We start from the raw sequence: 18,302 nt of genomic DNA on the forward strand, positions 1-18,302 counted from the left end.
GGATAACCTTAGTATTCTATGTCAGTAGTTCATAGCTCTCAAGCAATCAGCAGCAAATGTCAACAGAATCAGTAACAAATCCAGAAATAACCAGGGACGCTTTTAAAATATTAGTAGTAATAAGTTGAGACAATGACAGAATAAGATAATTGGAATTAATAGACATTTTCTGAAGTAAAAGAAGTCTGTAATTCTAATTATTGTTGTTATTTATTAAGTGTAAGCCACCACTTTTTCCTCCAAAAGTCAACAGTTTTAGGAAGGATTAAGAGGTCAGAGCTAAAATATGAGTCAAAGTCAGGAATACCCCAAATCTCTCAACCTGCATACACTGAAAATATGAATAAAGGGCCTTAAAAACAGAAACACTCCGCAAAAAAAAATCGGGGCATCTAATTAGCATATGATTTGAATAACAAATAGCACATAACATGTCCGCTTCAGTAAGAATGTGGGATACTACTCAGAAATACATGTTTAAAAAACAGGGACTGAGAAAAATGATGGAAAAAACATGAATGTTATAAAAGAGATAGTGTAGAATCTGTAGTGTAGACTTTAATGGGCTGTATGACAAAATTCCACCACACAATGTAATCATACCTCTCAACCTCTTAGTGCAAGAAATCTAGATAAAGTCAAACAAAATGGGGGGAAATAAAGGCCCAAAAATAGAGGCATGTTTTAAATATTGCTTTTATAAATTTAGAAAGTTCCAGAGTAACAGGGTTTGTTCTAACATACATTTGTGAAGTATCTGAAGTCTGAAACTCAAATGTATGGCATTACTTAGTTACTTCAATCCTCAGATTATCGTAGTAATTTGCAAGAAAACCACAAGTTTTATGAGTAAAAGACCAAAATTATGAGACAAAACACTGGACATTCTGCGAAAATCTGGACAGTTGAGAGATATGATTATGGCATTTATTCTTGCTTTACAAAAATGGAGTAGGATGTGAGTCCTATGTTGGTCATGTAGTCTGGTTTTCTCTGTACTAGACAGCTTCAAAAATCAGAGAAGACGGGATTCAGGAAATAGTATTAAGGACGCAAATCAAGTCTCAAAATAAGGTCATACGTCCAAAAATAGGAAGATCCTGAATCAAATCTGAAAACAGGAACAATCGTCCTTTACCTCTATCATTCTGCATTGCCCCGATTTTACTGCAAATTCAGCGTTTCTCACAGAGCATAAGAGCGGATCTAATTTGCTGCTCTTGAGTTTTAGGAGAAGTATTTTTGTTCCAAAAACGAGCAAGCAGACACGCCATTAACGAGAGGGGGGTTTACGTTTCTAGTGGATTTCAAATGTGCACAGCTAATGCCTTTTCTAAATTGGAAGTATTTTTTCTCTGCCATTCCAAGAGGTCTGTAACTTTTCACATTTGATGCTGTCAAGCCAGACACCGGCCTTTATCAGTTGCGAAATTCCTAAATTGTAGTACAGAGAAGCCAAATCTATTAATTCATGCCTAATGAAGACCAGATGTCTGTAGAGGTTGCAAAACAAGCGTGCTGTCGTACAGTAGTGTGTTTCGAGGCTGCGGTCAGTCCATCACTTCCTGCTTTCACTTACATTTCAATTTATCGCGAAGATGAAGGTAGGTTGAACTGCTGGTACTAAACTTCCACCCTTTCCTAACTGGTTGCCATCCGAATGGTAGAGTTGTTGTGAGTGTATGGAATCTAAATAGTGCAAATTAAGACATTTATCAGTCTTTGATATTGGGGTGCTGTATAATTAGTGTGTAATTGCTACTCGAATTGCACAACCTAATTTTTGTAAGTTTACTGGATTTGTTTCTCTCGTTGTACATTTAGTGCACGCAAACTGTTCGCATGTATAAACCTATAAACTTAATAGGTTTTGTGAACTATTTGAAGCCTAAAATTATTAAAAGGTCTGCTTTCCCGCGACGAGTACAAGAATAGGCGACCTTAATATAAATTTGAAAAACATCTTGAATAACAATTCCGTTTTAATCCAACGCTGCACAGTTAACATGTATGCATCTTGTATTGCAGTCCTAGGAAAAGACGTGCAATGAGTTATGGATGTGTCAGTTTCTTAATTCTGTGTTTCAGGTCTTACTGATACCGGTCTTCCTTTGTGTGGCAGATCTTTATCAACTTATCACCTGGGCTAGGTACAGTAAAGTTTTCTTTATTTTGTTATCGGGACGAGTCAAGTCAAACTGCAGTATATTTTGTAACTCACACCTTATTTAGGTTTTATACATTAACTTTGTTTAACTGCTTGTCTCCCAAACCACACACAAGCTAACACGCTCCCCAACACAAGAATAATCATTATATGTTACACAGTTACCCAGAACTATCAACCAGTCTGGGACAAATCTCAACAGCATCAGCGAGAAATCCAGAAAAAATCAACCAGAGATATTTTAAAAATATTGGTGCAGTTAACTTGAAACAGAGACAGAATAAGATAATGTGAATTACTGCATATTTTCTGAAGTAAAGTAAATCTATATCTAACTGTTTTCATTAATTGCATGTAATTCACCACCTTTCCTGCAAAAGTCGTCATGTTTTGGGACGGATTAAGAGGGACAAAGCTAAAATTTGAGCCAAAATCAGGGATAGCTGCTGTCAACCTCTTTGCTAAAGAACCAGGGACAAAACCAAAAATTATGTCAGACAAAGTTTTAAATAGTACTGTAATTCATGTGAAAAGTTAATCGAACAACAGTTTTTGCATCAGCATGCATCTTCTGAAGAATAAGTATGAAATTCTAATATCTGGTTTTATTGGCTGACTGTAATCTGAAATAATTTACTACAAATTCAAATATTTTACATGGGACAGAGCAAAAATATGAAGGAAAATCCGGTACAAATCTGTGTGTTTTCGTGGACCTTGTGTTTTCATTTGGGTAAACGTCTTCAAAAACAAACAAAAAAAAAAAAAAAACAAATGTCATGTAGTAATTATAGAAAATCATAGTTTGATGCTGTTCCTGGTAAGTTGCACAATTCTAAATAATTTGGTGTTCTGCATATTTATGTTTACACATAACATACAACACACACACACACACACACACACACACACACACACACACACACACACACACACACACGCCTTCAGCATTAATTGATTAATTTAATGAAGATTTATGTATGTAGCAGAAGATAGCTGGATGGACCAAATGAGTTGCAGAGTAGGATGCTTTATTTTTGTATGAAACAACCAAACGGTCACGGAAATTTACTAATGAAACATCAGTTTATTAACAAGACTTAGCACTTTGGCTTCACACACAGCCTTCAAAAAGAGATTTTGCTTTATTTTTATATCTTGCCCCCCCCAAAAAAAAAGGTTTACATTTTTTTCTTCTCTGCCATCTACCCTCAAATGCAGCATTTCTTAACAGTTGCCTCCAGAGCCATGAACAAAATGAAAAAAAAATCCAATTTAAACAGTTATGAGCCCAGCTCAGAGTCCTGTGGTACACTCTGACTGTAACCTTAAGGACACTTTTTAAATGCTGGAGCCATTAAATTAGACTTTCTTAAATTAATTGCCAATTTTAAGAAGGATGGAGCAAAAGTCTGAGAACTAATTAGTGGCACCTCTCCAAAATCTGAACAGCTGAGAGGTCCCTCACAGCCAGAGATGGAAAGAATGATATAAGTAGCCCCAGGAATGGCATTACATGCCTGCGGGTACATCACTACTTAGCACAAACGTTGTCATAGGGCCCCAGTTCTTGTTCACTCCTCATATCTTCACAATGCAGGTTTATTTTTAAACTTAGACCAAATATTTAATGCTCCGCACAGAGTGGGCATACTTGTTGCATACTTTTTACTGCTGTTGTAACTAATTCCCTTAGGTCCGCATTCAAACAACTGGCTTTGCTTCTTTCTTTAGCAGATATTCCATGGTTATGAGTGTGCTCTGTGTAACCTGGCAGTTGCACTAGACACATAAGCTTTGGGCATCTGAGAAGTAGTAGCAATGCTTAACAAATTATTTTGTTCAGCTACTTAACAAATTATTTTGTACATCTGGGCAGTTCTGTCTTTATAGGAGATGAAAACCTTTTATCATACATGATGTCATGCTGTGAATGCCATTACTAAGCACACCAACTTTTGCTGCATGCACCCATGTACACACATGTTCCACCAGATGCACATCATCTGTCTGCTCTGCCTAAGGTACCAGTCTGTCACTGCTGCATTAAATGGGGGTTCACCATTCCGTTTAGACTTTGTGTTGTGTTTAGCTTACCAAAAAACCTAAAATTCACAATGTTTTTCCTTTTAAATGCAGTGCCTCAAATCCTGTCCACTGCCAATGGAATGCATTTGGTCCTTGGTCTGAGTGTGACGGCTGCACTAAAACTCAGGTAGGTTTTGAAATGAAAATGCGTGTGCTTTTTTAACATTTATCAGTATAATGGCATACCAGTTAATGAACACAGTTTTGCTGCTACAATACATAGTATCTGATAAAAAATAACCTCTGTTTCTGTGTGAAAAATGTTGCATTTAAGTTCTGCAGAGTACAAGTGATATTTTTTTTACTTAGAGTTTATGTTTCTTGTAGTACATTGTGAAATAGGAGTGCAACATGTTGTGCACTTAACAAGTATGTTTTAGATCACACTCAAGAAATGTATGAAAAACAATTATAAGTAAACTGAACTGGTTACTTAAAATTTATTTGTAAACACTAAGTAAATTCATAGCACTGCAGAATGACCTGAAATGAATACAAAAAGCAGATAATTTCTTATTTCCAAATTCAAATTTGTTAGATGTTGTAGACATGTTAATCTGTAATCACTTGAATTATGGGAATATGCTTTTTCTGATTTAGTGTAGAATCCAGTGTCTTAAAAAAACACATGCTGTTTATACTTGCGCAAAGGCACTCTTAGTCAAACACATTTGATGCCAAACTCATCTGTCCCAGTTTTGCTTGAAGTGCTGTAGCATCTGTTCAGACGTATTGGTCTTTGCTGCTGCTAGAAAACAGGAAATTATTAGCTGAGCAGATTTTTTCTCCATAAAACCCTGGAAGGATGCATATCAAGAAACTTACCTGTTGCTGTAGCCCTGTGATATCTGGCCCACCTGTAGAGGGTTACAATTTATCAGGAACAGAAAAATGCACGTTATATGTGAAAGATGCAACTTAAATAAGTAAGGGGACAGCGCCCTATGGGGCACCCTGACTGTAACCTAGAATTTCACCTGTCCAATTGCTTTGTGATACTTGGCATGGCCTATTAATGAACTGTGCAGCTATCCATCTTATTTAGATTACACCAGTGCCTAGTTGTTCTAATGTAGTGATCATTGTTTTGTGTATGGCCCTATCAAATATTGAAGTTAAAGCTATATAAATTACATCACAGCATATTTTTTTTCATTTATAGCTGTTATGGTGTGGTTATAGAACATAATCTAACAGGTGGTTATAGAGCTGTTTTCAACATATGCATGTTGATATATGGCTTCAAGTCCCAACCTTTATATTTCTGACAATACTTTATCCAAAATAACCCTCACCATTATTTTTCCACAAAAATAAAGTAAACATGTGTGTCTGTATGATTCTAGGTTTGTTCTATTCCCCATCCCCTGAAAGGTAAGTTTAAAAGTATGTGTCTCCAGTCTTGAGGAATCACTGCATATTTAAATGTCCTAGTGAATAACAAGTACAATTGGAAGTTCATGCTGGTGTGATCTCAGGTAATTGTTACTAATTCCATTACCTTCCTGTGTTTTGCTTGGGTCCATTTTGCATAGTTCTTATTCAATATACTATAATTTAATTTGAGCTTCTAAAGTTACCCGGATGTTACTGCGACAGTTTATCACCCCCTTTGTGGAGTCAGACTGCTTTACTTAAGATTTTGTAAATAAATCCATAATCTATCATGTTTGAGAAGAAATTTTAGAATCTACACACAGTGTATTAATGTGCATGTCTTTACTTTTCCCACACCTTATATAGCTATAAAATGGTTTCCTATTATGCTCAATATCTTTATATACATTTTCTTCATATTTTTCTTGATTTTGTCTCACACTATGATTGATTTGTCTGACAAGGTTTTTATTTTTAATTTTCAAAGTAATAGTTTGACCTCTTTTCAATTTCTTAGAAATATATATTGTTCTTATAGAAGTATACCCTCTTGGCTTTGAGTGCCTAGATCCTGATGTTAAAACATTTATTTTTTATTTTTTGCATTCAGTTTTCTTTCAAAACTTACCACATTCCTTCCTGCAGTTTGTGCACTGAATGTATCACTACAGTTAGTTGTACATAGGAACTGTTTAGTTTCCATATAGTCTGTTAATCTCCAATGCACTGCTTTAAATTTCGGTTTGGCAAAATTATCTAGCAGCAATTTAATCTTTATAACCCAATGTTCACTGCACATCAATCGTGGTGAAACTTTACATGAAGTAATAGTCATTTCCATAAGAATTCAAAGAATGTCTAGTACAGTATATGTTCCCTGGTAAGCTTTTTTACAGTTTGAAGCAATGATTGTTCCTGAGCATACGTTTTAAATAATGTCCTTAGTAATGTTGTTGAATAAATATTATTCCAGTCTGTTTCTGGTAAAGGTAAGTCCCAGGTTACTGTTACTTTTCCAAGCACATGTTTCATGCAAGAAATAAATTAATTCCTTTAGGTCATCAGCACTTGACTTCAGTGGTCTGTACATTCCAACATTTGTTATTATTCCAAGACTGTCTTTATTGTCACAGTTGCATAAACTACTTACAGTGTTGGTGTTATCACTAAACATGTAATAATCACAGGTCTCATAGCTATCTTTAATCTCTATCATAACACCTCCACCTGATTTTTTGTTAGAATGTCTGTTACACTAAAAACATTTAGACCCTGACAGAACTGGTTTCCAGTTATTGCTCTTTAACCATGTTTCACAAACAATAACATCAGTCGTAATGGAATGTAGCAAATTTTCCAATAATAAAAAAAAATATTACTAATGCTGCTACATCAACAACCATCAGAGATACATCAAATGCTCCTGTCTGTGAACTGTTAAATTTCTGACCTGGAAATAATTCTGTCTTGTGCTGAAAAATTATCTTCCCTTGTTTTGACAAGTGGATGCCATCCTGACTAAATATATGTGTACCCAAAATTAGGCTTGCATGCTGTACACATATCCACTTTTTTAAAACAGGGCATTTTTTTATCTTATGTATTTACCCCAAAAAATGTGTCCTAACACCTGTACAAGCTATGCTATCAAGGAGGGCTGTAAGTTCCCTTTTAACAGTCAGAGATTCCTTGAAGATGAGATAATTTGTACCCTCACGGATGAAAACATCTCCATACTTCCTTATATTTAGGCATTGTAAGGTCTTTCTCACATTCTTTATTTTTGCTCCTGGCAAGCATAGCACTTTTTGATGTGCATTATCTTCTCTGCAAATTCAAGTATCAAGTATCAGTTCCTGTAACTAATGCATCTCCAGTTACTGGTGTATCATTTCTGACCACATCCGAGGAATCTCCCGCAACTGATTCAGTAGTATCTGCTCTATCGTTTGTTACACAGGAATTATCTTCATCACCATTAGTCTTATTAATTTCACTGTTTTCATTGCTTATTATATTTGCAAGTATTCAATTCTCATCCATCTGGCTTTGTACTTCCACATTTTCACAGTGATTTTCTTTAATTCTTTCAAATTCAGTTTTGATCTCCTTCTTTTCATCTGCCCCTTGCCTCTTTTTGCGACCTTCTCCGTTGGAAAAGTGATGCTATTTTCTGTAGAGTGAATATTTTCTGACTGAACAGTGTTATCATTCCCTGTAATCTGTATGTTAGATGACAGTGTCCATTTTAGTATACATTTTCTTTGCATTATCAACATTGATCAGTTTCATTTTCTTCCATTCTATTTGTTGTAAATGTCTTCCTTCCATTCCTTTTTATATTCTTCTACTTGCTCTGAATCCTCAGATTGCCAAATATTTGTATCCTAAATTCTAAAGTTGTCATTTGTCGCATCATGTTTAATAGGGGATGAGAGATCGTTATTGACAATGGAAACATCTTTTCCTAAATGTGCTCTGTTTGCACTTTGCCTAATATTATTTAGTGCATTAGCTCAGTCATTAACATATATAACTGTTTTATGAGCTGTTCCAATTACACAACTTCAGTCATCAGTAAGTCTAGAGCACCTCACTGGCCCTCTTCAAGAGAAATCTTGATGAGTGGATGGGAAATAGAAAATTCACCTTGGGGATAACTCCAGTGGCTCTACTCAACAGAGGCACTGGAAACTAAGGTCGAGTGGCACGATGCCAGGGTATTCCTATATTCTAGGCTTGCAAAGGCTCCAGAGCCATTAGCCTAGTACACACCTATGAACTAATAATGGTAAGCAAATCATCCAGCTTTTGACACGAGGAACACAGGTCACCAGTGTTATCAGGTGTTGCTGTTAAATTTACAGAGCATCAGTACACTGTACAAAATATTTATGCTTTAGGAAATCATTGGTAGCATCATTATTTAAGGAATCTATTTTAAGTTATAAAGAATTCTAAACGAAACGAATAATCAAAATCAGTTACTGCAGAATACAAAGAATACAAAGAAATTTTAAGTCAACTGCTATGAGGAAATCAGACAAACAACGTGCAGCTAAATATTAAAATAAGTACATTGAGCTAGCCTTGGCATAATGGTTAAGATGTCTACGTTACAGACACAAGGTGAAGGGTGTGATTCTCAAATGGGATAATTGGCTAGGCTTAAAATGGCCCACAAGGGCAGTTAGCCTAGTACTAACCTATGAACTCGTATAAGAGGAAGTAAAGTAAAGTGGTCACTCTGTCCTACTATAGCAGTTGTCAGTCACACTAAAATGCAGGATTTTCTTTACATCACACACAGTAGCTTCTGCTCACTGTCGTCCACAGTCGCTCCTTGTTATAACAGTAAAACCAAGAAAACTAAAATATAAATTAAAATAAATCTCCTATAACTAAGCAGCTGTTCAATGAATCACAAAGCAATGCAGAACTGTTTCAGATAAGCTGTAGAGTGATGAAATTTGGAATGGCCTGAAAAAAGTGAACCAACTCAAGGAGATGGTGGGCTTAGTAAAGAAACTAGAATAAATTGCAAGCATTGTTCATTTATTTACTTACATAACTTACTTGCCTTTATTGACGAAATTAGTTTGCAGGCAAAGAGTGTGAACAGAACAGTGGGTCCTTCATTAAGATTTCTGCTTTACCACCTCATGGTATAAAGTACAGAGTTGAGGTCCATTTCTTACTGCTTAGTTTACTTGTGCTCTGCACGCCTGCCTATTTCTTCAAGGTACTTCAGGTTCTACCCTTTCCCAAAATATGCTGTCTGACTGACTATGCTAATCTGTTTATTTTTGGTGCATTTACTGTTACCCTTGTTGCCAAAGTTATGATTGAAAATGGACTGCAGTGGATCATTTTTGTGAGTTAGTTAACAAACAGATGAAACAGAGGGCAGGAGAATAGACACAGAAAGACAATATAAAATTACATGTGCTGGCTATAGTTGGGTAAATACGGGGAGATAGTTTATAAATATGATATGACTGTTGTGAAGTAAGTGTATATATACTAGATGAAATAGAGAGTGTAGAGAAAATATATGGAGTCCATGCAAACTGTAGGCTTAACGTGTCCCTAAGTAAAAATTATTAATGGAAGATGTACTTCATCACTGCCCCATTTCAGCAAAATTATCTAAATCTAGAGCCTAATCTAAAGGGTGTAGTTGACAAAATTCCTACACCATCACCCAGGGAACTTCACATCATGCATTCTCTTTACTAATATAAACTACTCCGTGGTTGTACATCTTTGGGCTAGGCTAAGCATTTTTAAGAAAATGGGACTTAGCTGAAACAGATTTTGATGAGTCTACTAATGCTGACTAGAAATACTACAGAAATGAAGCCTATTTGTATGATATTGTGGAATAAAGCCAAGAGTGTGACCCAGATCATCTGAGTTCAAGTAGCAAATCACTGACAGGTGGGTGGAACTGAATGGGTAATGCCAGCTCACCTATCTTGGGGAAGTGAGTGACAGGTTTATTTAGAAAGAAGAGGCTTGCCCATTATCAGAAAGGCAATATGAGCTTGATAATTGTAAGCAAGTGATGGTAGCAATCATAAAGCTGTAGGTTGATGCACATCCATGCAAAAGGAAGGCATAAGGTGCTCTTTGGTGATGTGGGTACTCCCATCGTGAACCAGGGGAAAGTCAGGGCCTCATTAGAAATGCTCTGATCATTGTGATATTAGTAAGAGCAAAACCTACCTCCTGGGTTCCCTGGATAATGGCCTGTCCAGTCAGCACTTGCCTTTGTGTTGTGAATACCAAGTACAAGGGAACATACCCCACTCGGGCATTATAGATAAGCTCACCAGCTTAAATATAAACCCCTATGTCACTAGATGGGTTGCAAACTGGCTCAAGGACAGAACACACATGGTTAGAATTGCTGGAGCCATGTCAGACTCCAAACCAGTTACAAGTGGCGTCCCACAAGGCTCAGTCCTGGGACCTCTCTTGTTCGGTATATATTTCTCGGAGGTACAGGCTAACATGGAAGGATTATGGCTGACCAAGTTCGCAGATGACTGCAAACTGGGTGCCATAATCGACTCTCCAGCTGACACAAGCATCCTCCAAAAGGGCCTCATAGAAACAGACAACTGGTGCCAGAGCCATGGCCTCAAGCTAAATGCCAAAAGTGTATAGTCATCCCTTTGGCAAAAACAGTGCCCACAAATTACCACATAGGTGGTAATCCATTAAGTACGGAAGAAGTAATTAGGGACCTGGGGACCCAAGTTGATAGCAATCTCTCATTTGATAACCACATGGCCAATGTGGTTAGAAAAACATTTTATATAGCCCACCTAATCATGAAGGGATTCACATCTAGATCAGGGGAGGTCATCGTGCCTCTTTACTCATCCCTCATCAGGCCCATAATTGAGTACAATGCCCCTTTTGGGATGTACCTTACCAGACACCTGCAGCAACTGGAAAGACCCCAAAAGTACCTCACCAAGAGGATCAAAGGGCTCATACAAATGCCATATGCTGCCTGGTTAAAGAAACTCCAGCTCTACTCAGTGGCATACCGCCTGCTCAGAGGCGATCTGTGCCTGACATATAAAGCCATGTCCAACCCGGAATTAATGGACATGCTGCACCTCAGAAAATCCAAATCCCATCGAGCTACACGCTCGAGAGACTTGAACCTCAGCACTGAAATAAATAGGACATGCTGGAGGGACAGATTCATAACCCAGAGGCTCCCTTCACTCTGGAATAAAATCCCAGTCCAGGTTAGGCAAAGTCCCTCATTGACTCTCTTCAAGAGGAATCTTGATGAGTGGATGTGAGATCGTAGGTTTACCCCGGGTATCACTTCTGTGTCACTGTTAGACAGAGGCACAGTATACTAACCTCGAAAAAGGGCATAGCAAAATTAATTTAAAATGGGTGGCGAAAGCCAAACACACTCTGGCTAGGCTTATAAATGCCCTAGGGCAGATAGCCTAGTATGAACCTATGAACAGAGGAGATCATACTGACAGAGCAGCTCAATGATCAACAGACATGGAGGCAGAAATGCATAGCCAAATTATGGAAGAATAAAGCATTGCTGAAAGTTAACATTTACCACTGTGTCACATCGACAAGAACGATGTTTGCAATGATAGTAATAAAAAGGTGCTCCAGACACTGTGCTTTTAGCTGGGGACAACCACTTGCCCATACAAGGCAGATGATATTTTTCTTGTTCTGTACTTGCGTTTCCACTTGAATTTTGTTTCTCTTTGTTTTTCTTTTTTCGGGGAAACACTTTCCATTGTAAAAACTCAATGTAGTGTATATGAACTGATGTATTTTTATTTAGTTTGCTAATTGGTTGTCCGTCTGGGCAGAACGCATTCACAATGCAGGCTCAGGATAGTGGTTACTGAGAACAATCGACTTATGTTGTTACTGGAGTATGAGATGAAGGGGATGGTGCTACCCAGTATGCACAGTGCATTGGAGGTGTTCCAGATGGGGCTACTCATTATTTACAGTGCACTGTAGGTGTTCTAGATGGTGCTACTCTTCATTTACAGTGCATTGCAGCTGTTCTTGATGGCAGTATTTAGCATTGATAGTGCACTGTATGTTTTCTGGATGGTGCTGCTCATTATTTACAGTGCACTGTAGGTGTTCTAGATGGTGCTACTCTTCATTTACAGTGCATTGCAGCTGTTCTTGATGGCAGTATTTAGCATTGATAGTGCACTGTATGTTTTCTGGATGGTGCTGCTCATTATGCACAGAGCACTGGAGGTGTTCTAAGATGGTGCTACTTGGCAAAAACATAAAAATAAATTTAAATATTACCATTAATTTATTTTTAAATTGCTTTGGAAAATAGATCTAGGGTTAATTCCAAAGCTAAAGAGAATAAATGGCATCATTGCTTAGTGTCTTTTATAACTGGTTTGCACATGAAAGGCACCATTCAGTTTTCAATATATTATTGAATTTTAATATAACTCTTTATTTTTTAGTGCTTGAGAAAAAATTATACAATTTCTGGAGGAAATTTAAAATTGAAAATTCTCTAAAACTTTAAAAAGATAAATCCAATTGATTGAATCAGACATTTTTCTTTATATATAAACTTATGATTTTTTTTGTTTATAGTCATTATGATCCAAAATTTGTATTTATTTTTTATTTCCAGAAAGGTTTCTATGCATTATACAACCTAATAAGTCTTTATGTATCATTTTTTAATCTGTTAGATAATATTGGCATTAATTATATTCAATATTCAATGAATAGATAAGCTGATAAGATTTACACAGAGTGGATATTTATCCTGTTATCTCCAGAATTATTGACTGTTAATAATTATTTGATTAAACTCTCTATGCAAAATGTTAATATGTTTATCAGGTAATTTTTACCATCTGAGCATTGACCTTTAGTGTTTAGAATTTTGTAAGTTTGTAATTTAACAGCTTCAGCTCTCTGTCTTTTTTGTTAAAGTACTTACATTTTTTCTCTGACAAATATTCATTAATATTGATATTAAGAAAATTGTCTTTCATTTGATTCTCTATGTTTATTTGGGTAATATTTAAAAAAATAAAACTTGCACAGTTTCATAAAGGTCAGTTTCCATCCTATTATTACTGTTATTTCTAATACATTATATTTCATTCATGAACACTTTCATTCACCTTTTTGATTTAAGCAGTTCTGATGAAAATGTCGAATCATTTTCAGAGTTATTTTATAGGGCTACTTCAGTTTTGTTATCTAAAATTTACTGACAGAAAGTTTTAGATTTTGATTGCATTCAGAGCAAGACTTTCACCCTTCTGAACTTTTGCTTTCTTTAAAATATTCTGAATTTCTAGTAACAGGTTATTCTGCACCTTCATTTTATTCCTACAGTGACCTGAAATCCTGCCAAGTAAACCAGCACATTAACACATCTCAGATAACTGCCTCTTTGCTTCATGATTCATTAAAGAGAGAAAGAAAATAATTTACAAAATGTCCTTAAGTTCTTTCAGTTTACTAAATTAAGCAGGTATGTGGTGAGAGAAGGTCAGGCTTTTATTGGTGAACTCTAATTTAGATGTATGTGTATGATCAGAAAAAAAAGTTACCTGCTTTAAAGGAAGTTTAGGAAGAAGTGTTATTATGTATTGGTATTCTAAATTCTCTTGCGTGGATCCTAAAGAGAAAAGAATATAAAATTGAAAAAAAAAAAAGAGAGAGAAATCTTTCAATTCAGCCATGTCCAACCCAGAATTGATGGACAAGCTCCACCTAAAAAAAAAAAAAACAAATCTCCAAGAGCCACACACTCTAGGGATCTAAACCTCACCACAACGATAAATAGGACATGTTGGAGGGATAGATTCTTGTCCCAGAAACTCCCCATGCTTTGGAAAAGGATTCCAATCTACATTAGGCAGAACCCCTCACTAACACTCTCCAAGAGAAACCTTGATGAGTGGATGGGAAACAGAAAATGTATCCCGGGGATCACTGCAGTGGCTCTGCTGAACAGAGGCACAGGGAACTAATAGCTCTGCTGGACAGAGGCACAGGGAACTAATAGCTCTGCTGGACAGAGGCACAGGGTACTAATCTAAGGGGGCAGCGAAATCCAACACATTCTGGCTAGGCTTATAGATGCCCTTGGGCAGATAACCTAGTGCTTACCTATGAACCTATGTCCTTCAAAGTTAAGCTCATCCAGTTTTTCAGAACTTTTGACAATGCAGACATCTGCTGTACTACTACCAGTTTTATCCAGCAGACCAGTCCAACCAAGATTAAATGCTTGCTAGTACTGCTGAACAAGGTGTTTAATCACTTTTAGCATGCACCATGGCCATACCAGGAATCTAGTGAGTACTGACTAATGTAAATATTTAATTTTGTATTTATTTTGCAGTCATGGTAATCAGTCAGCTTTTTCACCAACTATTGATGTTAACCGTGGCATCACATAGTTTTCTTCCATTATATAGCCACACTTGTTTTGTTAAATGAAGAAACCGATTTTTTTTCTTTTACTCATACATACTTTATTAATGCAAAGTGGTACAGCAAACCGCTTTAATAATCCGTTAACAGACATGAGTATAAGTGCAGAGGTCTGTGCTACGTAACTTATAGTTTTCATTGCATCATCCTCTTTTTTGCCTGAATGGAACTTACAACCAAGAGTTATTGCTAAAAGAAGAAGGCATACTTGTGGAGTTATTACAGCAGACTACAACTGTTCATCACACCTTTCTTCTCTTTCTCTAATTAAACTCATATGTTTCTAGTCTTGAGATTTATGAATATGAGCAAAATATAGGCACGTACTTTACCCAAGTAAATTTGTGAATTCCCACTTTTCCTAATTTCCTTTTATTATGTGTCTGTGATCTTCTTTATAGTCTTGACCGTTTGTGTTCCAAACTAAGTTTGTACCGTCAACTAGCTCCTTGAATTCTCAGCCTGAATATCTGTGGTACTGAAACCTTTTCAACTTTCTTTCTGGCATCTACTGTTTAGCTGACAACATATTCTGCTGTTATTTCAGTTCCACTGTAGATCAGTTGCCTCTTTCTTTAATTTATTGACATTTATTTATTGACATTTGATTACTGGGAAAGTCCAACTAAGTAGAAGCCTATTTTCAGTGGAGGCCCGAGAAGAAAAGCTCTAATTATTACAAAACATTTCATTTTACCATCTTCAAAAAATAAATTTAAAAACACCTGCAATTTAAGTGATTATAACAAATTAGTGATGATATAAAAACATTGGTTAAGAATCAATACAAGTTATAAGACAATCATTTAATATTTATAGAAGTTTTAGACAGTTTGTAGAGAAAGTAAAGGTAAGTTAGTCTAATACAAACCCAAATTGCAATATGATATAAGGGAAAAACAGGCTTACGGTATATTTAGAGAGAAAGTCATGGAAGAGAATTTGATACAACTAAGAAGATAAGTGAAGAAGGGAGACTAAGGAGGTATAATGAGTGAAACAGTACTTGTTCGCATTTAGGGATATATGTTATCCTGGTTTTGAGCAAGAATAGAGCCAGATTTTAGTTAGGAATAGCATGTTTTAATGGTTATTTTCTGATTTGTCTTGATTCCTTATTTTATTTTGTTTCTTTGATTTTCCACGTACTATTTTATGCCCGTTTGCAACCATCCTCTCATTTTTTTTCTAAGTGCTTTTGAAGACTTCTCTCTTTTAAACCTTTTTCTTCAACCAGTAGTAATTTAGATGGCATGTTGAGTATTGTGCAGATGCCTGGTTATTCTTTGGATTTTCATCTCCTGGTAATACCTTACTTTGCTACTGTTACTATTAGAAAGCAATATTGATGTTTACACCTGGGATATGCCAAATTTCAGATCCTCCCCTAACAGAAAGAGTTTTTTTTTTTGTTAGTTCTACATGGACGGGCATCACTTCCTTTATTAATTCTTGTACCTGATTTCTAAATAGTCTCAGTCATTTACAGCCCCAAAGTATATATCCGCAGGTGTCCCTAACCTTGGAGTTGCACCTCAGTTATAACCTTTTAGTTACCAGGAACATGTGCTGTATTTCATTGATGTATAGAAATATCCGTACATGCATTCCCAACTAAAGATTCTAAATCTTCTGCTGTAGGTTGCACCCTATTCAAAGACACTTCCTTATCCAGCTCTGATTAGAAGTGTCACAATCTTCATTTCTCATTTAACCTCCTTAGAGTCCATAGCTTTCTTATTCACTAGTTGTAGTTGTCTATGGATTTCCTTTAATAAATGTCTCCTTTTGTTGGAATCTTGTCTGTCTCTTATATATAAATCTATGAGTCCTGGCTTTCTATATCCACATCTGGGTAGATTTGTATTTTTTTCAGCTATATTATTAGACCCTTGCATTCTAGCTTAAAACTTATTTCAAGTTGTAGTTCACCTTGACTTTTTGCCAATCCATGCAGTCATCCTCTCATCTGAGCAGATCCCAGCATTTAATCTGTGTTGCTGTCTGCTGCCTCTTCCTACCCAGTACTTCATCTGTCCTTTCTGGAAGATGTTACCTATCAGTAATTATTTAAGATTCCTCTAACTAGTGTACATGTTATTTTGAACCCACCATAAGGTAGTGTTTTCATCTTACTCCAGTTTCAAGGTCTAGATTTCCTTGTTATAACCCTAATTGTGTGGATGTCCTTGATTTCCAGTTGCCATCATAATGTACCAACTGCATGAGTAAAATATTCTTATTTGGGCAGATTAAAATAAATTCTGTGGATTGGATTCTGAATTCCTAAGCCTCTCTAATACACAGTCATACTTAATCCCCTCCCATGGCATTCTTAACTTCTTTCTTTCACAGATAAAATCCATCACTAAATTGTTGACTGCTGTTAAGAATCTTTGTGGGAGGGATCATGAGAAAACTTGTAATACATATAGCCATAAAGACAACATGAATAAGACTATAGGTTGCACTTTTTTATCTAATTCTAGATTTAATGTTCTCCAGTGTTTCACCTCTTGATTTCAATCTTTCAAGATACAAATATGTATTTTTTTGCACAGATAGGTCTAGTGTTGGGCAGATCCAAACTCCAAACTTACAAATGTTTAAATGTATTCCTACTCCATAATTTAGGGTATTTAATTTTCACAGCCAAGTTGGCAATATCATTTACCACTAAAACTTTTGTTTTTTTCAGAGAATTTGCCAAATTACGTAAGGATCTCAAATAGCCTAGCCAAGTCTCTAAGAGGATTTTCATGAAAATTAAAACATTGTCAGTACAGGACTATTTTATGTTTCACTTCTATCAACCCCCCCCCCCCCGTATCAGCGATGCTCTTTTTGCTTCTGCTAACATTTCCAAATACAAGGCAATTAAAAATGGAAGCTGTGAGCAGCCTTGACTTGTGCCCCTTTTACTTCTAGGGGTTATGATAGCCCTGCAAGGATTTTAATGTTGGCAAAGATGATATTATACAGTATGATTAATAATCCTACACATGTTTGGCCAAACCCATATCTTAACAGGGATTCCTTTAAATATTTCCACTTTACTCTATCGAATGCCATTTTGCAATGTAAGCTTAACACTGTGACCTTACTATAATATTCATTAGTATGGTGTGTTATTAATGAGGCTGTCATGAGGTTGCCATACCTCTGCTGACATCTAATGAATCCTGTTTAATCTAGATTTGCCAACACTAGGAATTACTTTCGTAGTCTTTCCACTAACACGACCATAAATATATTAAATTGTGTTTAAAATAGATATCACTCTATATGACATGGGATGTCCTTCTTTTTCCCCTTTTATATATCATTACCATAATGGTCTGCTTTCATGTGGCAAGGATCTGACTATTTATTAATATCTTATTGAAAAATCTGGCCAGTATACTATATAGTTCTTCTTTATTTCGCAAAGTCCAGTTATTCGGTGATACAAGTTGTTCTATTAGCATTATGTCAAAAAGCCCAAAAAAGTATAAATTCAGAAGCACAAAGGCATTGGACAAAGTTACAAATACTGGCATAAGTTTCTGACATATGTGCATGTGTATATGTTTGTGCTTATTTGCAAAACCCTTCAATGGTATGTGTTAATATGGCAGATGGATTTTGAAAGCCCCTACCACTTGTATTTTATCAGAATATTGCT

General features: G+C 36.1%; 1 protein-coding gene across 1 annotated transcript in view; it reads left to right on the top strand.

The window, feature by feature from the left end:
* The first annotated feature begins 1,148 nt into the window (after positions 1-1,148).
* Positions 1,149-18,302, top strand: part of C7 (complement C7) — a 708,293-nt gene continuing 691,139 nt past the window's right edge. Inside the window, exons 1-3 of the mRNA XM_044069786.1 lie at positions 1,149-1,604; positions 2,089-2,150; positions 4,307-4,382. Of these exons, the coding sequence (XP_043925721.1) occupies positions 1,599-1,604; positions 2,089-2,150; positions 4,307-4,382 (144 nt within the window). The 5' untranslated portion in view covers positions 1,149-1,598. The remainder of the gene's footprint in view (positions 1,605-2,088; positions 2,151-4,306; positions 4,383-18,302) is intronic.

The sequence above is a fragment of the Protopterus annectens genome, chromosome 1.part0 (genome assembly GCF_019279795.1).
Source record: "Protopterus annectens isolate FY-2018-M chromosome 1.part0, PAN1.0, whole genome shotgun sequence".
Taxonomy (NCBI): Eukaryota; Metazoa; Chordata; order Ceratodontiformes; family Protopteridae; genus Protopterus; species Protopterus annectens.